The 21,402-nt window shown below is 40.6% G+C and overlaps 1 protein-coding gene and 1 long non-coding RNA gene across 12 annotated transcripts in view; one reads left to right on the top strand and one right to left on the bottom strand.

The window, feature by feature from the left end:
* The window catches only part of LOC135112016 (uncharacterized), a 79,571-nt gene that overhangs the window by 43,887 nt on the left and 14,282 nt on the right, over positions 1–21,402 (top strand). The gene's annotated exons all lie outside the window — the stretch shown is intronic.
* On the bottom strand, positions 1,810–21,318 carry LOC135112009 (filaggrin-like). 10 transcript variants are annotated; one of them, XM_064025823.1, is made up of 5 exons: positions 15,384–15,562; positions 14,757–14,815; positions 12,942–13,103; positions 5,865–12,390; positions 1,810–5,291 (listed from the first exon to the last, which is right to left on the bottom strand). In XM_064025823.1, the coding sequence occupies exon 4, from the start codon at positions 12,235–12,237 to the stop codon at positions 6,082–6,084; it is 6,156 nt and encodes a 2,051-aa protein (XP_063881893.1). In that variant the 5' UTR covers positions 12,238–12,390; positions 12,942–13,103; positions 14,757–14,815; positions 15,384–15,562; the 3' UTR covers positions 1,810–5,291; positions 5,865–6,081. The 10 variants fall into 10 exon arrangements, with proteins under 10 accessions (XP_063881893.1, XP_063881899.1, XP_063881894.1 ...); XM_064025829.1 differs by lacking the exons at positions 12,942–13,103; positions 14,757–14,815 and adding an exon at positions 15,583–15,723 and having other exon boundaries at positions 15,384–15,468; XM_064025824.1 differs by lacking the exon at positions 12,942–13,103.

The raw sequence follows: 21,402 nt of genomic DNA, 5'->3' as shown, positions 1-21,402 counted from the left end.
CTATCTAACAAACCCATGGACTCAGCATTCAAGGGTGACTAGGATAAAAGGTGAGACTCTCCTGTTACTGTATTACTTCCTCAGTTTATTATTGTCGTTTTATTCATTTTTTTCGTTCTATTCATACTGTTATTCTCTCTCTCTCTCTCTCTCTCTCTCTCTCTCTCTCTCTCTCTCTCTCTCTCTCTCTCTCCCCATGGGAAAGAAAGAGGAAAAGGATTGGGGGAGGGAGGGAGGAAGGAAGTGAAGATAAGAGTGTGTCAGACAGAGAGGAGAGTAATGCAACATTGAAATTTCTCGACCTCTTAGCTTGTCACTGCCTCCTTTGTTCTGTCGGATCTATCGTTCCGACAGGTAAATTAATGGTGATGGGAATTAATTGGTAAGCGGGGAGTCAGCTAACTTCCAAAAAGTGGCCAGATATCCGCTCCTTCATCCGACTCCAGCCAGCCCCCAACTCACAACAAGCTGCTCCTCATCATTCTGCCATCCTTGGCAGACACACCACGTCAAATTCCAGCTAAGTACTGTGTCTAGGCCTGTGAACTGATAGGCACTTAGCAATCGTATGTCCGCCTAACTTAAGGTAAAACTCTATAACCTGGCACTGGCCTTTTATGCCAGTTTCGCCTTAGTTCATTAAACTTCGGCCGTTTCTAATTTCACCGTTGTTTTCCCAAAACAGTGTGTGTGTGTGTGTGTGTGTGTGTTTTAGTGTCAGTGTGAGCATCAGTAACATTAGTTTCCTTATATAGTCTACTCTCCGTTTTGTTACTTTTTTTCACAAAAATGGTTAAATTGATTAATCTTACTCAGTCTTGACAAATTACCATAATGAGAATATCGCTACTTCTGCGCAATGGCGCCCACTAGAGGATCAGACGCGTACTGTTTATATTAGAATAGTCCTTCACTGCACATCCAAGGAGGCTGGAGACACTATGATTTAGTCTACCCTCAGTTTATTTCATTTTTAATATAGTGACAACCATTTTCTTTGCAGAATATATATATATATATATATATATATATATATATATATATATATATATATATATATATATATATATATATATATATATATATATATATATATATATATATATATATATATATATATATATATATATATATATATATATATATATATATATATATATATATATATATATATATATATATATATATATATATATATATATATATATATATATATATATATATATATATATATATATATATATATATATATATATATATATAATATATATATATATATATATATATATATATATATATATATATATATATATATATATATATATATATACATACTCAATTCTAATATCACTCGCGTTGACCATAAGTCAGAAATGGAGTACGCGAATAATTGCTGTAAGAGAGAGAGAGAGAGAGAGAGAGAGAGAGAGAGAGAGAGAGAGAGAGAGAGAGAGAGAGAGAATCCACATAAGGCACAGTAACCTGTCTGCTCATAATCACAAAACTAGTGATTTTTTTTTATTTTCAATAATGATATAGAATTCTTTAGTTATAACTGGAATAAAAGAAACGTGTACATTTTCAATAACTTCTACTATAGAGTGGCCGGTTTTTTTTTTAAGTAGAGAACGGGGATACAGTTCCTACAGTCAGACGCTGGAGCTTGTCTTCCTCAGGGTGAAGAACAGAACATAAATCATGATGAAGATATCCACACTAAAATTAAGTATGTACACATTAAATGCCACTTGAGGATTAAAACATTCCACTGAAACAATAGTGAATTTCAAGAGAAAAAAAACCGACATGACAATTTACTCCTTTATTGTGAAAGTTGCTGCTGACATTTACAAAGTGAATATCCTAAGATTCATATTTTCTTAAGATAAATCCTTATCCACATGGGGATAGAAAAGTCTATTAACTCAGCCAGTTCTAAATAACAATATTGCATAGCAATGAATTTATTCTACAAACATTATTGCTATAGAATTTTTTTTTTTTTTATGTAGGAAGGACACTGGCCAAGGGCAACAAAAATCCAATAAAAAATTTAAAAAAAAACACTGAGATGCCAGTCCCAGAAAAGGGTCCAAAGTGGTAGTCAAAAATTGAAGGACAAGTGTCTTGAAACCTCCCTCTTGAAGGAATTCAAGTCATAGGTAGGTGGAAATACAGAAGTAGGCAGGGAGTTCCAGAGTTTACCAGAGAAAGGGATGAATGATTGAGAATACTGGTTAACTCTTGCATTACAGAGGTGGACAGAATAGGGTTGAGAGAAAGAAGAAAGTCTTGTGCAGCGAGCCCGCAGGAGGAGGGGAGGCATGCAGTTAGCAAGATCAGAAGAGCAGTTAGCATGAAAATAGCAGTAGAAGACAGCTAGAGATGCCACATGCGGCAATGAGAGAGACACCGAAGACAATCAATTAGAGGAGAGGAGTTGATGAGACGAAAAGCTTTTGATTCCACCCTGTCTAGAAGAGCAGTATGAGTGGAATCCCCCCGACATGTGAAGCATACTCCATACATGGACGGATAAGGCCCCTGTACAGAGTTAGCAGCTGGAGGGGTGAGAAAAACTGGCGGAGATATCTGAGAATGCCTAACTTCATAGAAACTGTTTTAGCTAGAGATGAGATGTGAAGTTTCCAGTTCAGGTTATAAGTAAAGGACAGACGGAGGATATCCAGTGTAGAAGAGGGGGACAGTTTAGTGTCATTGAAGAAGAGGGGATAGTTGTCTGGAAGGCTGTTTCGAGTTGATAGGTGGAGGAATTGAGTTTTTGAGGCATTGAACAATACCAAGTTTGCTCTGCCCCAATCAGAAATTTTAGAAAGATCAGAAGTCAGGCTTTCTGTGGCAGAAATATAAAGTGCATGAGATTCTGGTGATGGAAGGCTTAAGCACCTTTTGTGGACCACCTCTCTATCATGTATAGCACGAGAACAAGCTGTGTTAAACCAAGGTTTGGAAGGTTTAGGTCGAGAAAAAGAGTGAGGAATGTACGCCTCAATGCCAGACATTATCATCTCCGTTATACGCTCAGCACACAAAGACGGGTCTCTGACACGGAAGCAGTAGACATTCCAAGGAAAATCAGCAAAATACCTCCTCAGGTCCCCCCAACTAGCAGAGGCAAAATGCCAGAGGCACCTTTGCTTAGGGGGATCCAGAGGAGGGATTGGAGCGATAGGACAAGATACAGATATGAGATTGTGATCATAGGAGCCCAACAGAGAAGAGAGGGTGACAGCATAAACTGAAGGATTAGAGGTCAGGAATAGATTAAGAATGTTGGGCGTATCTCCAAGACGGTCAGGAATACAAGTAGGGTGTTGCACCAATTCCTCTAGGTCGTGGAGGATAGCAAAGTTGAAGGCTAGTTCACCAGGATGGTCATTGAAGGGAGAGGAAAGCCAAAGCTGGTGATGAACATTGAAGTCTCCAAGAATGGAGATCTGTGCAAAAGGGAAATGAGTCAGAATGTGCTCTAATTTAGAAGTTAAGAAGTTAAAGAATTTCTTATAGTCAGAGGAGTTAGGTGAGAGGTATACAGCACAGATAAATTTAGTTTGAGGGCGACTGTAGTCGTAGCCAGATGGTGGAAAACTCAGAAGATTCAAGAGTGTGGGCACGAGAGCAGGTTAAGTCATTGCGCACATAAATGCAACATCCAGCTTTGGATTGAAAATGAGGATAGAGAAAGTAGGAGGGAAGAGAAAAGGGGTTACTGTCAGTTGCCTCAGACACTTGAATTTCAGTGAGGAAAAGATGAGGAGGTTTAGAAGAGGAGAGGTGGTGTTCTACAGATTGAAAATCAGATCTTAGACTGCAAATGTTGCAGAAGTTAATGAAGAAAAAGTTAAGGGGGGTGTCAAGACACTTAGGGTTGTTGTCAGAAGGACAGTCAGACCTGGGGACATTTGTGGTCCCCTCCCCAGATGGTCCCCCTCCCCCATGTGTTGTGAGACACAGAGGGAAATGCTCAGTGAGGTCACAGCTGGGTTTAAAGATAAGTTCATAGCACCCCCTGATCCAGTGCTTTAGACCTCACAGGGAGTAGTTATCGTTTTGGCAGGTGCCTACTGCAGGCACCTGCAGGATGAACTGTTGGATATTTATAAAAAATAGAACTGTTAAAATGGAAGGAAGACTTTGAATCCAAGTAACACTCACGTCAAACACTAAATTTAATACAGTAGAGAGGAAAGGCTTAGTTACCAAAGGTTCAGTGTATCCAAGTCATTACAGCGATGCCTTCCAACCAATTTGGGTTACTATACAAGATAGATCATTCAGCAGTACATATTCAAATCATGGCTATCCAGGCCAGTGGAAGCATGGTAGGGTTAAAAAAAAAAAAAAAAGTTTTTACTGCCTAACACACACACACACACACACACACACACACACACACACACACACACACACACACACACACACACACACACACACACACACACACACACCAAATAACAAATTGGCTTTTATTCCACACCTGTCACACTTGCACTTCCCATCAATGGCAAATTATTCCACCACACAGTCAGTCCATAATTAATGTGTTATCTATTATGAGGTGCTCTAAAGATTGTCACCTTGCATGCTTCCATACTGGCAAGTCACCATGCATACTGCCATACTGGCAAACAAAACTGCAATACAATACCACAACTACACTTCTGTACAAATGTACAATCAATAATCTTCCATCATATCCATTACACAATTTTCATCTCAATATCCATTTCAAAGAAAATCAATTACAAATGCAGGCACCAGTTTTCAGTATACAGACAGTATTAATTTTTTTCATTTTAATATCTCCAGAGGGAGTCAATGCTCTGGCACTCATTCATGATAATATCCACACAAATGATGACTGTTCCTCTTAATCTACTCTGTATATCTGACAACTTCATTTCGTGAATAACTGAATATCTGTCAAGAACACACCATAACTTAATGCAACTATGAAAAAAAAATTTTAATCTAAAAAATGAGAATTTACAACAGCAACTAATTCAAGACGCATATATACTCTCTTGATTTTAAGAAGTAAATTATTCCAGAATAATTTTTTCCACAAAATAATTATTCCAAGAGAGTAGACTGAGTAGTACAAGTTACAAAGCCTTAACTAGTTATAAGATGCCCAACACCAGCAGAGAGCAGTGTTGAGTGTTAAGAGAGCAGTGTTGAGAAGCATTACTTGGTGACTAGGAATCCATCTTCTGTGTTTGCTTCTATGTCTTGACAGTGAAACCTGTATCTGCAGTTTTGTCTCATATCTGTAAAAATTTATAAGTAGGTAATAAAAAATATGAAAATGATCATCACTTCCTTCTAGATATATAAATAAACATTAAAAAAATGGATCTTGCTGATTAAAACCTGCATAAGGAAGCTGGTAGAGCCTGCTGAGCTACCATCTGGGTCTGTACTACTTGTAAAAGTCTCAACACCTTATCTTCATTACTTTTCAACAGGCTCTTAGGGAGTTTTCAAGAATGTTTTCATAAATCTAGTAATAGTGCAATGAAAAATTATAAACAGTCAGTGGGTGGGAAAAAACATCCACAAGAGCCTGACTAGTGATTTCTGCAGCCTTTTGAAAACAGCTGTAATGAGAGAACAAAGCACATAAAGATGCAAACACAAAACAACTATATGCATGAACTTCAAAAATGTTCAAGCTACTTCAGAAAAATATCAAGAAAGAAAAAAAGTGACTGCCAACCATTTGTATGGAGTGAAGAGCAGTAGACATGATGATACAAATGGACTGTTGCAAAGTTATGATGAATTAGGATAAATGAAAAAGGAAAAGAAGAAGGAACATGTAGCAAATAAAGTAGTCTTACCTATACTATTAAGATGGAATGAGGAGCAGTATGAAGCAGCAGCATGGTCTTGGATGGCACAACACATGATGTGACACAGACAGGCAAGAGTGTGGAAGCGAATAACACACAGCACAGCCAAGTTCCAGATACAACCAATTCAGTGGTGGTATTGGATTTGTCATCACACTGGTAGTGGAAGCTGTATCTGCAGTCACTGTCCACACTGCCTCTAATATCAAAAGCCATAAAATTCTGTGTCTGATGTGGGGCTTGTGCTGGATTCAGAGGACATGCTGATTTCGGTGTGTGTGGCTGATCTGGCCAGTGAGCCACATCTGGTCTGTATGGTAGCTTTAATTTCAGTGACAGGTTTGGTTTCAGGGCTGGTTTTGGTTTCAGGTGTAGACTTAGTTTCAGAGTTGGGTATGGTTTCCAGACAGGTTTTAAGGGTTGTTACTAATTCAGAAGTTACATTAGGTTCTGGATGCATTGTTGTTTTGAAAGTTGCATTGGACATAGATGACTGGGTGAGTGTTGTGGCTGTGACAGATTTGGTGGTTGTCCTGGCCACAGGTGTGTCTGACTTTCTGCCATTCATCTTGGAGTCAGCATCATTAACCTTGGTTGTTGTGGTGGATTTGACAACTTTAATGGATTTGCTAGAATGTGCAGTGGTCTTATCATGTTTATGTTTTCTTTTTGCAGAGGGAACATAAGTTTTCCTCCTTTCACATGACTTTTCAATCTGCTTTTTCTTGATGAATCTGTCTTCATCAGGAGAGTTCTCTCTCAACTCTAGGTTATCAAATAGTCCCTTTACTTTTGTGCTTGATAACCAAGGGAATGCACAAAGGCTGGGATCATTGGAGGCAGACTCGGCTAATTCTTTCTCACTCATCCTGGTGTGTGTGCCCTTGTTTGGAGATGAGCTTTTTTCAGCATCACTCCTGTCACTTTGGCATTTATCTTCCCTGAAAACTAATACAGTTCTTGAAGCATTTTGAGCATCAACCAACTTGACCTTTTCTTCTGTAACTTTTTGACAAGCTGGAGTTCTTCCCTTTTTCTGTTTTATATTATTTACTACTTGTTCAGGATCTTCCTTTTTCTTTCTTGCTTCCTGAACAGAATTGGTTCTTTGTAGGGATCCATCTTTCTTGCTTTTATTTTCATATTTTCTCTGTTCTGAAGATGCTGTCACATTCACCTTTTTATTGTTTTTACTATTATTGCTTTCTACTGAAGGCCCCAATGCTTCACTTTTTTTTGAGGCAACATTTTTGGACTTAGCTGTGCCAGAGTAGCATTGCAGTGACAACACGTTCTCCATTATTCTACAAGTGTGACAGTTTCTGCATCTCAAAGTGACAGTACCAGTGTTCAGAGAGACAGTAGTGAATTCATCAAGTTTAAGGTTGCACTTACAAGCAAGACATACACTTAAAGAATGGTCTGGGACAGAGGTCTCTTGGTACAGTGGATGCATCTCTTGTGGCTGTTTACCAGCTCCAGAAGACTCGTCTTTCTTTGGTTCAGTAGAAAAAGAATCATCCATAAAGATTCTCTTATCCACTTGCTTCAGCTGCTTCTTTGGGTTTTCAAGATTTGTGATCCCCTGGTGGTGCTTTGCTCTCTTACATGAAGCAATAGTTTCTTGAGAAGCAGAGAGATCCACTTTGACGGACTGCATTAGTTTGAAGGTTCTTCCAATGACAGAACTTTTAGTGCCACTCTTTGAAAATTCTCTCTTCTCATCCAGTTGAAGCTTTTTCTTTTTAATACTGGATACTTTTTTCACATTCTTTAACTTCTTTGGTGACTGTCCTTTTCCTTTGCCCTTTTCTAGTGTTGTTTCTAGTGCTACATTCTCCCCTGGAGACAGCTTAGGATTTTTCCTGACTTTCAGTAGCTTGCTATCTGTCTTGCTTCCTTGAACTTTGTTCCTACTCTGTGGATGCTTGCTACCAGCTTTGGACTGTGAGAAGTGATCATCTGACTTTTTCTTTTCAAGGACAATCTCATCTGTTTCATCTTTAGAAATTCTGTCAATCTTGTTCTTTCTAGATGCAACATGGTTTGCATTTTGTCCATCATTAATGTCTTTGTTGTTCTTGGTGTTACTCTTGGAAGAAGTGGGCTTGGTATTCATTTCACTCTCTGCTTTGTCTTGCTTACTCTCACTTTTAAAAATTGCAGCTTTGGTATATTTTATAAATTTAATTTTGTCATCCATCCCTTCATCAGTGGAAATAGTGGCTTTGGCATTCTTTTCATTAACAGCTACGTTATGCATGCTAGCATGCTCAGTAGTGGCTTTGCCATTCTTTTCACTCTCAGTTATTCCATCCATGCTAATTCTCTCACCAGTGACTTTGCCATTCTTTTCACTCTCAACTATGCCATCCATGCCATCACCCTCAGAAGCAGTAGTTCTGACATTTTTACTCTGAACTTTCTCTTGCATGTCAGCACTCTCAGAAGCAGTGGCTTTGCCCTTCTTTTCACTCTCAGCTATATCACCTATGTCAACACCCTCAGAAGCAGAAGCTTTGGCATTTTCACTCATAACTTTGTGTTGCATGTTAGCACTGACCTGAGAAATGCTAGGCTGCTGTTGGTTCTCTCCACTGTGCTTCCCTTGTTGTTCAGCTGTCTCACTGTTGTTGGCACCACCACCAGTCTGCAACACTTGAGAGAAGTTTGAGGGGAGATCTTTTCCAGTTGCCACATGGTTCTTTGCTAATTTTATCAAAGTCAAAAGAGTACTCATTTCTGCAGAGTTAAGGGTCAAAATTGCTTTCTCTTCTTCACTTTTGGCAGCCTCTGCAGTTACCTCTTTAAGAGCTGATGATAAATCAAATACATCAGACTTTGCTGAGGTGGTCACTCCAGAAGGGCCAGGTTCCAGGGATACACTTGATGTGCTGACCTGAGGCACAACACTGTCTATGTTTTCTATTACTCGATCACATTCTGAGCCATTCAACCTGTATGGAGAATTATCCTGTTCTTTTCCACTAGGAGTAGGCAAGCTTATGATACCAGAAGGCCCAGCCACACTAAAGTCCTCATGAGACTGTGACAATCTATTGGTTTTAACTAAGCCAGCAAGTTTCTCTCTGTCATGAGTGTCTGGCACAAAGGATGGTCGATACATGGTCATTGTGCTTGACACATTGAGGTAGTCTTCTGGCCGGTCAATAATTGGCTCATCATCATCATCATCAGCATCATCTTCAGTTTTAAAAACATTCACTTCTAATGCTCTTCTGTCTTCTCTCCTCTGGTTGTTTCTGGTGTCAGCTGAAAGGGAATCTTTATCCCAATTAAAGCTTTCATCTATTTTCAGTGTTTTCTTAGCTCCTTTGCCAAATGCCAATGGGAGTTTCAGTTCATCTTCACGCTTCACTTGTTGCCATCTTTGTGAAATGTTTTTCTTCTTGCTGTGTGATGTTGGTCTTTCAAAGCCTGATTCCTGCCTTATCGTCCTGGTAATAAGAGCCTCAACTGATCCTTCATGAGGTACAGATCCTTGAGACTCAAGACTTGGAGTAAGTCTACCACGAAACGAGACATGATGGTCAGAATGTGAGGGAGATGTGTGCTGTGATGAGGCCCTGGAGCCATGTCCAGTTCTGCTTGTGCTAGAACCTCCTTCCTTTAGCCGTGTTCCTCTATCTCTGGACAAAATCTCGTCCCTCAGGCTCATTTCAGGCCTGGAGTGTTGCTCCCTTGAGTGACAGTGCCCTTCTGAATCCCTAATTGCAGCATAATTCTCAGAGCCTGTCTTGGACTTCTTTTGAGGATTCATGAACTCGATACGCAAATCCTCAGAGTAATGGCTATGCTTAATGCCATACCTTTGCAAGCTTTCAGGAGAAAGTCCTTGTTTCTGGATGGAATACTGTTCATGAAGCACAGATATCAACCTTCTGTTGGCCAGTGAGTCTTCTGCATCCCATGTCCAGGATGGTGATCCTCTGTCACTTAAAGGATCCTCAGTGTAATGTGGCGATGATGACTCTCTGTTTCTGTGGAAGCCTCCCCTGTACCTTGATGGAGGACATGACTCTCTATAGGAACTTGCTCCATGTCTTAGAGGTGAACGCGATCTTATGTGTCTTGTAGGTGAATGTGAAACTCTGCATCTGAAAGGTGAATGTGATCCTACGTGTCTTGTGTGTCTTGAAGGCGAACATGATCCTCTGTGTCTCAGAGGTGAATGTGATCCTATGAGTCTTGTGTATATTGAAGGTGAACGTGATCCTCTGTATCTCAGAGGTGAATGTGATCCTATGTGTCTTGTGTGTACTGAAGGCGAACATGATCCTCTGTGTCTGAGAAGTGAATGTGATCCTACGTGTCTTGTGTGAATTGAAGGTGAACGTGAAACTCTGCATCTTGGAGAACATGATCCTGTGTGTCTTGTGTGTCTTGAAGGTGAACGTGATCCTGTGTGTCTCAGAGGTGAACGTGATCCTATGTGTCCTGTGTGAATTGAAGGTGAACGTGATCCTGTGTGTTTTGTGTGTCTTGAAGGTGAACGTGAACCTCTGCATCTTGGAGGCAAACATGATTCTCTATATCTCGTGTGTCTTGAAGGTGATTGTGATACTGTGTATCTAGGAGGTGAACATGATGCTCTGTCTCTCCTGTGTCTTGAAGGTGAACATGATTCTCTATCCCTCTGGAAACCTCTCCTGTCTTTGTAGGAAAGTGAATGTCTATATTCGTGATCTTCACACCATGTTGGAGAACGTGAGCCTCTGCTTGTTGAGAAATCCTCTTGTAAACTTAATGGAGAGTGTAGACTCCTGTAATGATGACGGTCATGACTGGGAGAATGTAATGACTTTCTGTCAAAGAAGTCAGTGTCCCCTGAAGGAGGTCTGGAACATGAATCCCTACTTTTGGCCTGTTGCTTTGATATTAAGGGACCAAGGCCATAGGGATATATAGAAGATTGTGACTGATTCTTTTGCACAGCAGAGCCTCCAGAGCGCTCCCTGAAATGCCCTGACTTTGACCAAGTATTGTGTGATTTTAAGTCAGATGGAAATGATAGCCTTTCTTTGATGTTCCCTTTTGATTTTTTATGCTTAGCATTCATGGGCTGATAACTTGTAATTTGGTTGCTTATCTCCTTCCCATCAACAAAATATTTCTCAGAATTATTTTTCAAATAATTTAGCACAATGTTGACAGAATTAACATGCAATAAGTGCTTTTCTGAATCACTTTCATCTTCTGTCTCATCTGCATCTGACCAATACTTCTCCACAACGGCTGGACGGGGAGGTGGTGAACAACACCGGGATGAGGGGAGAAAAGGAACAAGTTGGCTCTCCTCCTCCTTGGATTCCTCATCACATCCTTCTTTCTCTTCTGATGCTGACTCTGACTCTGCTTCCAGAGATTCTATCAATGATTGGGGGAGATCATTACTCATTTTCTCTAAATTACTTCTTATTTCTTTGACTTTTTTCTCTACCATTTCTTTACTGCTCATCTTCTCTATGTTATTTCTGATTTCTCTGATTTTGTTCTCCACCATTTCCTTGTATGGGTATGATTTCCTGTTCTTGCTGGATTCAGATAAAATGCTATTTTCCTTGAGGCTCTCTTCTCTTCTTCCCATTTCTCCATCTTGCCAGTAATGCTTCTGCCTGCTTGCATCCTGGCTACTGTTCTCTTGGAATGCATGATTTCTGGAGGTGTTTGAGTGCCCTGAGGACTGGACATATTTTTCACATTTACTATGAGACTTAGGATCACGTTCAGAATGACTATAACTAGACTTTCCAGCATAAGTGGATGACCCAGGCTTAATCTCAGCTCTAGAGAAAAGGGAACTTTCACGTGATTTTAAGACCAGTGAGGAAGAGGATATCTCTGGATCAACTGGTTTTTCTCTCCTTGGGATCAGCTTCTTCATGGAGCTTTGAGGATGAGATCTGCTGGCTCTTTTTGATGCTGAAAGTGTCTCTTGGTGTTGTTTCTCTCTCTTCCTGTCCCTGTCCCTGTCCCTGTCCCTTCTTCTCGATGGTGATGAGCAACATGACTTAGCTGGTTTGAACTTGGATGCATCTCTGTTATCATGTATTTTTGAATGCATATGTTTTTTTCTGTTTCTTTGGTCTTGTAACATTGGTATCTTATCTAGTGATGCACGCTTGGATAGAAGCGATGCCTTTCTGGGAGCTATGAGTGGACTCTGCTCTGTAGTGCTGCTCACACGCTCCACCATCACCTCAGTTTCAGCATGACGGCTACTTTTTTCTTTCCACGCAATACGCTTATTGTAACTAGTCTCACTGTCTACTTTAAAACTTCCCTGCCTCTTCAAGTTACACTTTGTCACTGACACTGAACAAGGAGTCCTTTCCATCATGGTTTCTGCAGTTCCAAGTAGTGTGATGACAGCAGTGACTGGTAACAGTTATGCTTTCAACTCCGTGATGGTTAATAAGGCATCTCCATTGCCTTATTACTTGTGTGATGCCTCTGCTACATATCTGTTGTGGTTCATGACTCATGTTCCCATCTGAAAGAAAAGTATGTTTTTAGTGATAATGATATTGTGGTTATAGTTATCATAGTAATAATAGAAATATAATAATAATAATAATAATAATAATAATAATAATGAAATTTTCTTCTAATGTGGCAAAAAAGATTCTCTCTCTCTCTCTCTCTCTCTCTCTCTCTCTCTCTCTCTCTCTCTCTCTCTCTCTCTCTCTCTCTCTCTCTCTCTCTCATATGCACACAATGAACAGTAAGAGGACACAGTACAAAACTGTACAAAAAGAGAGCAAAGAAAGATGAGGAAATATAGTTTTCCTGACACCAATCAGCCAGTTTTATTCACAGAATGATGAAGTGAAGCTGTGTGCAAGGAGCATTCATAGCTTTAAAGATAAATATGACAAATCAACTTTAAAAGATGCGACATCACAAGCTTGACTCAATCATACAAAAATACAATTAGGTAAGAGCACACACACACTAGAGAGAATGACATTACACAACCCCAATAAAAACACCATCAAAGAGGATAAATCTCCATGCGACCCACACCAGTCCCCCAGTGCTCACCCTTGGCCACAACATCCTTAAGGTAGTTGGCACTGTTAGGCCAAGCTCCTGGAAATCACCTCTGATGACAAACTCTTGAAAGAACCATGTCAGTGCAGTCATTAGCTTGGAACATCCCACCTATTTCTGCTTTGACACCTTAATCCCCAGCGAGTCCTGTTACTGAAATACATATATAGTCTTCAATTTACCAAAATTAACCTATGCTCTCCCTGCCTGGTTCCCATCATTGACCAGCATGTAGAGACTCCTTCAAAAGATTTCAGAAAAGGACAGTCAAGTAATCCTAAGCTCAAGCAACTCAACCTCTGAACTCCTGACACTTGCCCTCCTTCCCCCCACAGGTGTCAACCTCTGAACTCCTGACACTTGCCCTCCTTCCCCCCACAGTTACACCTATCACAATTCCTTGCAAAACCTTGGTGCAATTTTTTTTTTTTTTTTTTTTATGTAGGAAGGACACTGGCCAAGGGTAACAAAAATCCAATGAAAAGAAAATGCCCATTGAAATGCCAGTCCCATAAAAGGCTCAAAGCAGTAGTCAAAAATTGATGGATAAGTGTCTTGAAACCTCCCTCTTGAAGGAATTCAAGTCATAGGAAGGTGAAAATACAGAAGCAGGCAGGGAGTTCCAGAGTTTACCAGAGAAAGGGATGAATGATTGAGAATACTGGTTAACTCTTGCATTAGAGAGGTGGACGGAATAGGGGTGAGAGAAAGAAGAAAGTCTTGTGCAGCGAGGCCGTGGGAGGAGGGGAGGCATGCAGTTGCAAGATCAGAAGAGCAGTTAGCATAAAAATAGCAGTAGAAGACAGCTAGAGATGCAACATTGCAACAGTGAGAGAGAGGCTGAAGACAGTCAGTTAGAGGAGAGGAGTTGATGAGACAAAAAGCTTTTGATTCCACCCTGTCTAGAAGAACAGTATGAGCGGAACCCCCCCAGACATGTGGAGCATACTCCATACATGGACGGATAAGGCCCTTGTACAGAGTTAGCAGCTGGGGGGTGAGAAAAACTGGTGGAGATGTCTCAGAACGCCTAACTTCATAGAAGCTGTTTTAGCTAGAGATGAGATGTGAAGTTTCCAGTTTGGATTATAAGTAAAGGACAGACTGAGGATGTTCAGTGTAGAAGAGGGGGACAGATGAGTGTCAGTGAAGAAGAGGGGATAGTTGTCTGGAAGGTTATGTCAAGTTGATAGAAGGAGGAATTGAGTTTTTGAGGCATTGAACAATACCAAGTTTGCTCTGTCCCAGTCAGAAATTTTAGAAAGATCAGAAGTCAACCATTCTGTGGCTTCCCTGCGTGAAATGCTTACCTCCTGAAGGGTTGGACGTCTATGAAAAGACGTGGAAAAGTGCAGGGTGGTATCATCAGTGTAGGATAGATAGGACAAGGAGTTTGGTTTAGAAGATCATTAATGAATAATAAGAAGAGAGTGGGTTACAGGACAGAACCCTGCATGAGTCAAACTAATTGCTGTGCAGAAGTCTCTTATCTGTGAAAGTTAAACTGTTGCGGATAAATCTTTTGCACCTAAAAGTTGAACTAACTGCCATGATTCAGTCTTAGCCACATAATGGTCTAGGACATTTAAAACTATTTCAAGTCAAAAGTTATAATCTCCTGGCACTGACCTGTAGACAATCTGGAAAGTACTTGTTTCCTGTCAATAGTATTTACCTGACAGGAATAAATTTCTAAATCTGTTCCCAGAATTTATGAGCAATTTCAAGTCACAATAGTCCCAGTCGCTTCAAATAGTGTGATTCAAAACTTCAACATTGTGAGTGATTCCTCTAACTGTAACTCACCTGGTTATCTCACCAGGTGGACTTCCTGGCCAAGAAGACAGTGCAGGGAAGACAACACACTGCTGACCCGATGGCCAAAATAATGAATTAACTCATACTCTAACTTCATGATTTATACCAGCTGGATAATGCAACATAACCATTTACATTACATTTATAAATTAAATAAATAAATAATAACTATGGTAAAAAAAACATACTTTATTTAACGATTTTGTTAATGAAAATTTTGTAACACATTTTATTTCACAATTTAAAGAAAATTTTATAGTACAAAGAATGCATATTCTGCCAGTAGCAGAACCTCCTGGAATAGAGGAGGAGACCCACAGGGGCTAGAGTGACTAGGGTGAGGTCCCCCTATGGGCCAGTCACTAGGGCTTAGGACTGGAATGACCAGGCCCAGATTGACTTGTTTCCTTTATCACTTAATGGTAAAATAAGATTAAATTCTTTGCACACTCTAGTAAAACAAAACAAATCCTGTCTTGTAAGAGACATTGGTTGATGAATTACTCACAAAAAGTATTTATGTATCTTCAGATATTATTTGGTACGTAAAACACTAGCAATATGCATTACATAATGTACTTGGCTATCAAAGATTGTGGAAGGGACCAAACACACCATTTGCATCAGATGAAGTGCTCCAACCTCCATGAGCAAGAAGTGGAAGTGACAGCCACTAAATGGAAATACACATTGCCACTCACTGTAGAAAAAAATAAGGGTTCTAACTGGTGAATGTTATGATAGTCACTACAGAAAACGAATAGATGCTGCCAGCACATAAAAATAATGACAATTTCAATGTTAGCATTATTACTGCCTGAGTGGGTAGTGAATGCAGATTCCTTGACAGCACTTGATTCCAGATTAGATGAATTTTGGAAACAGCACAAAAAAAAAAAAAAAAAAAAAGTATTCTAGGGCACAGAGCAGGTATTAAAGCTGGCAGGCTCGAGCAACCACCACCACTGAGAATACAGACCCTCACCACAACATTAAAAGCAAAGCACTGCAGGAAATTTACCTAGGTCACGGAACAGGAGGATTCAGGAAGTTCCCTGATAAATACAAGCGCGCTTCAGCACCACTACTTTCATCTCACATTGTCCACACACCCACCACCTCTCCTCCCCTCCACCCACCGCTGTAATACGCCACAGACATTCAGCCACCATTGATTCACCAAACAGGGCAGGATGGGGAATCATAAGGCTTGTTATTTGTACTAATTCACCGTCACGCCTTACAAAAGACCATCACCCCACTCCCTTACCCCTTCCCCAAGCTCTCTGTTCAGAATTCACCCAAACATACACAATCGCCCCAGAACTTTCCCTAGATTACGGGGAATGTGCAAAATATACATCACACTCCGAAACGTTTTGGCATAATATTATTTCATTGTTATTATTGTTTCCTTTTTTCTTTTTTTTTTCTGGCCATAGAGAAGATAGTTTAACAAAGCCTTTACATCATCAGTACGGGAGAAGACAATTGGTGAGAACCTGTCTAATTACTTCTATGGTTTTTAAAATATAGTCCTTTTATGAGGAATATGAGGACAATGCATTTATTAGAATACCGACTAAGCATCATGAGTATTGTTGTTGAACTGTTACCCTACTAACCAAAAAACTTTCCTATGAAAGCGCCCTACTCTTTTCCCACAATTTCTACTACTACTACTACTACTACTACTACTACTAAATCGAGAACAACAACAACAACAACTAATAATAATAATAATAATAATAATAATAATAATAATAAAAATAATACCAACACCGCCACAACTACTACCACTACCACAACATTTATACTTTCCCATTTTGTTCATGCACTTAGTTTGACGCGTGCTTTCACTTGGCCGATCGACATGCCTGTTAATGATTCATAATTTGCACTTTTTTTTAACGCTGTTGTTATGGTTCTCACTGAGTTGCGTTTGTGTTGCCTCTCAACTGACCCCAGTTAACGTTTGTGGCATCTCAGGTTAGCTGAGCGGCTTTCATCCACCCCTTCACAACTGTTGAATCTTTCTTAAACGTTTAACTTTCAGAGGACTTAATTTTATAATACAATTTTAATACGTACTTTTGTAACTTAGCAAAGATTACACTAACTTTTTTTTTTTTTTTTCAGTGCGAACACTGATTCAAATATTAACAAAAGACCGTGCAGTGAAACGTACATAAGAAGTTCTATTATTAGGCAAGTAGCCAAACACACCTTCACCACAGCACATACAACACTCCCAGTAATATACTATAGGCTAAGAAAGCCCACGGAATCTCACCAGCTGTCAATACCACCACACACGGGAAGGGAATCATTTTGCCTTCAAGCTCTCCGTTTGACGTATGCTGGCCGAGATACGGGCGTACCGTTGCCAGATTACTTGTAGTTAATAATTGTAATTGCTGCATGTCACCATCGTCCCCGTCCTGATGTACGGCATGGGTCACAGACTCGCAGGTGCCGTGAAGTTTTAGCAAATACATGTTGTTTATGTTTTATGATGAACCTTCATATAGTTATAGATTAATGATCTTGGAGTGAGGAAATATCTCAGATGAAGGCTAAAACATCACAAGGGTACAGAGCGTTCCTACTCGATAAAAACCACTTAACACTTTCTCTGTGGTCTTTGAACAGTATATTTTTGAGATTATCAGATGTGTGCTTGTAACACATCTTGCCAGCAACACCTTTGAGCTGGTTACCTTCTCTATCAGGGTTTCTACTTTTATTTTCAGAATCAATCATCTTTTCAGCGTTGAATGAGTCATGAGTATCATGCCTTGCCATGTTTTTTTTTTTTTTTTTATGTAGGAGGGACACTGACCAAGGGCAACAAAAATCCAATGAAAAAAAAAAAAAACCTACTGAGATGCCAGTCCCAGAAAAGGGTCCAAAGCGGTAGTCAAAAATTGAAGGATAAGTGTCTTGAAATCTCCCTCTTGAAGGAATTCAAGTCATAGGAAGGTGGAAATACAGAAGCAGGCAGGGAGTTCCAGAGTTTACCAGAGAAAGGGATGAATGCCTGAGAATACTGGTTAACTCTTGCATTACAGAGGTGGACAAAATAGGGGTGAGTGAAAGATGGAAGTCTTGTGCAACGAGGCCGCGGGAGGAGGGGAGGTATGCACTCAGCAAGATCAGAAGAACAGTTAGCATGAACATAGCGGTAAAAGACAGCTAGAGACTCAGCATTGCGGCAATGAGAGAGGCTGAAGACAGTCAGTTAGAGAAGAAGAGTCGATGAGACGAAAAGCTTTTGATTCCACCCTGTCTAGAAGAGCGGTATGAGTGGAACACCCCCAGACATCTGAAGCAAACTCCATACATGAACGGATAAGGCCCCTGTACAGAGTTAGCAGCTGGGGGGTGTGAAAAACTGGCGGAGATGTCTCAGAACACCTAACTTCATAGAAACTGTTTTAGCTAGAGATGAGATGTGAAGTTTCCAGTTCAGATTATAAATAAAGGACAGACGGAGGATATCCAGTGTAGAAGAGGGGGACAGTTGAGTGTCAGTGAAGAAGAGGGGATAGTTGTCTGGAAGGCTGTTTCGAGTTGATAGGTGGAGGAATTGAGTTTTTGAGGCGTTGAACAATACCAATCAGAAATTTTAGAAAGATCAGAAGTCAGGCTTTCTGTGGCTTCCCTGTGTGAAATGTTTATTTCCTGAAGGGTTGGACGTCTATGAAAAGACGCAGGGTGGTATCATCAGCGTAGGAGTAGATAGGACAAGAAGTTTGGTTTAGAAGTCATTGATGAATAATAAGAAGAGAGTGGGTGACAGGACAGAACCCTGAGGAGCACCACTGTTAATAGATTTAGGAGAACAGTGACCGTCTACCACACTAGCAATAGAACGGTCAGAAAGGAAACTTGAGATGAAGTTACAGAGAGAAGGATAGAAGCCGTAGGAGGATAGTTTGGAAATCAAAGCTTTGTGCCAGACTCTATCAAAAGCTTTTGATATGTCCAAGGCAACAGCAAAAGTTTCACCAAAATCTCTAAAAGAGGATGACCAAGACTCAGTAAGGAAAACCAAAAGATCACCAGTAGAACGGCCTTGACAGAACCCATACTGGCGATCAGATAGAAGGTTGTGAAGTGATAGATATTTAAGAATCTTCCTGTTGAGGAAAAATTAAAAAAACTTTAGATAGGCAAGAAATTAAAGCAATAGGACGGTAGTTTGACGGATTAGAACGGTCACCCTTTTTAGGAACAGGCTGAATGTAGGCAAACTTCCAGCAAGAAGGAAAGGTAGATGTTGACAGACAGAGCTGAAAGAGTTTGACTAGGCAAGGTGCAAGCACGGAGGCACAGTTTCGGAGAACAATAGGAGAGACCCCATCAGGTCCATAAGCCTTCCGAGGGTTTAGGCCAGCGGGGGCATAGAAAACATCATTGCGAGGAATTTTAATAGGTAGCATGAAGTAGTCAGAGGGTGGAGGAGAGGGAGTAACAAGCCCAGAATCATCCAAGGTAGAGTTTTTAGCAAAGGATTGAGCAAAGCGTTCAGCTTTAGAAATAGATGTGATAGCAGTGGTGCCATCAGGTTGAAATAAAGGAGGGAAAGAAGGAGCAAAGTTATTGGAGATATTTTTGGCTAGATGCCCGAAGTCACGAGGGGAGTTACATCATAAAAGATTTTGACACTTTCTGTTAATGAAGGAGTTTTTGGCTAGTTGGAGAACAGACTTAGCATGGTTCTGGACAGAAATATAAAATGCATGAGATTCTGGTGATGGAAGGCTTAAGCACCTTTTGTGGGCCACCTCTCTATCATGTTTAGCACGAGAACAAGCTGTGTTAAACCAAGGTTTGGAAGGTTTAGGTCGAGAAAAAGAGTGAGGAATGTACGCCTCTATGCCAGACACTATCACCTCTTTTATACGCTCAGCACACAAAGACGGGTCTCTGACACGGAAGCAGTGGTCATTCAAAGGAAAATCAGCAAAATACCTCCTCAGGTCCCCCCAACTAGCAGAGGCAAAACGCCAGAGGCACCTTTGGTTAGGGGGATCCAGAGGAGGGATTGGAGCGATAGGACAAGATACAGATATGAGATTGTGGTCGGAGGAGCCCAACGGAGAAGAGAGGGTGACAGCATAAGCTGAAGGATTAGAAGTCACGAAAAGGTCAAGAATGTTGTGCGTATCTCCAAAACGGTCAGGAATACGAGTATGGTATTACACCAATTGCTCTAGGTCGTGGAGGATAGCAAAGTTGAAGGCTAGTTCACCAGGATGGTCATTGAAAGAAGAGGAAAGCCAAGGCTGATGGTGAACATTGAAGTCTCCAAGAATGGAGATCTCTGCAGAAGGGAAGAGAGTCAGAATGTGCTCCACTTTGGAAGTTAAGTAGTCAAAGAATTTCTTATAGTCAGAGGAGTTAGGTGAGAGGTATACAGCACAGATAAATTTAGTATGAGAGTGACTCTGTAGTCGTAGCCAGATGGGGGGAAAACTCGGAAGATTCAAGAGCGTGGGCACGAGAGCAGGTTAAGTCGTTGCGCACATAAACGCAACATCCAGCTTTGGATAAAAAATGAGGATGGAGAAAGTAGGAGGGAACAGAAAAGGGGCTACTGTCAATTGCCTCAGACACCTGTGTTTCAGTGAGGAAAGGAAGATGAGGTTTAGAAGAGGAGAGGTGGTGTTCTACAGATTGAAAATTAGATCTTAGACTACGAATGTTGCTGAAGTTAATGAAGAAAAAGTTAAGGGGGGTGGTGTTAAGACACTTAGAATTGTTGTCAGAAGGGCAGTCCGACCTGGGGACATTTGTGGTCCCCTCCCCAGATGGGGACTCCGAGGCTGGTGTAGGAGTCGCAAATGTTGATTACAAGACTTGTCTTTCAAGGCCCAGCCTATCCGTTCATGATGAACTCAAGATGATCACCTCACCTTGATTGAATCCATGCCACATTGCAGTCTTCTTCACCCACTCTTCAGTACGAGTACACGAACAGCGGACTGCCACTGTTAGTCAGAATCAAACATGGCACACCCTGGTGACCGGTACGTCCAGCAGTTGTTGGTATGAATGCAACATGAAAGAAAAGTTCCCCCGCTGATATATTTGATGTATGTTTTCAAAAGCTTTATCTTTACCCAGTGTCACTGAACTTCCTTATAAATTTTCTTTTCTAAGGTGGATTTTCTTAAATTCATCTAGACTTTCCATTTCCCTAGAAATTTCATTGTAAGATCCAAGTTTCCTTAAAATAGGGAAATTTACTTATGTCACAGCCACGGCTCTGGGGGATTACGACACGAATAAGAAAGACTGCGTCGGAGAAGCTGTTGGGGACACAACCTCCCGCTCCGGCTCATACGTATTTTATATCTAAAACTGGGAGGAGCTACACGTCACATGGTTTCCGTTATACTTATAAATTATACCAACTGTACGTTATCGTCTCACTGTTGATGTAAGTAAAGCATAAGTTAGGAACTTGTAGTTCCATTCTATAGTTCACTCAACTTCGTTTATGATGTCCATTACCACCGTCACCAGCGCTTCCACACGATTAACTGAAGAACTACGGCATACACGTGGTGTGGGGATTGGGGGCACAGTAGAGGCTGTGCAGATAGCACCAACTAGAGAGAGAGAG

Source organism: Scylla paramamosain, chromosome 23, assembly GCF_035594125.1.
Source record: "Scylla paramamosain isolate STU-SP2022 chromosome 23, ASM3559412v1, whole genome shotgun sequence".
NCBI classification, from domain to species: domain Eukaryota; kingdom Metazoa; phylum Arthropoda; class Malacostraca; order Decapoda; family Portunidae; genus Scylla; species Scylla paramamosain.
This window is presented reverse-complemented; position numbering and strand designations above follow the sequence as displayed.

What these genes read in the sequence shown, in the direction of transcription:
- LOC135112009 (XM_064025821.1), bottom strand. Translation starts at nt 12,237, where the DNA reads ATGATGGAAAGGACTCCTTGTTCAGTGTCAGTGACAAAGTGTAACTTG.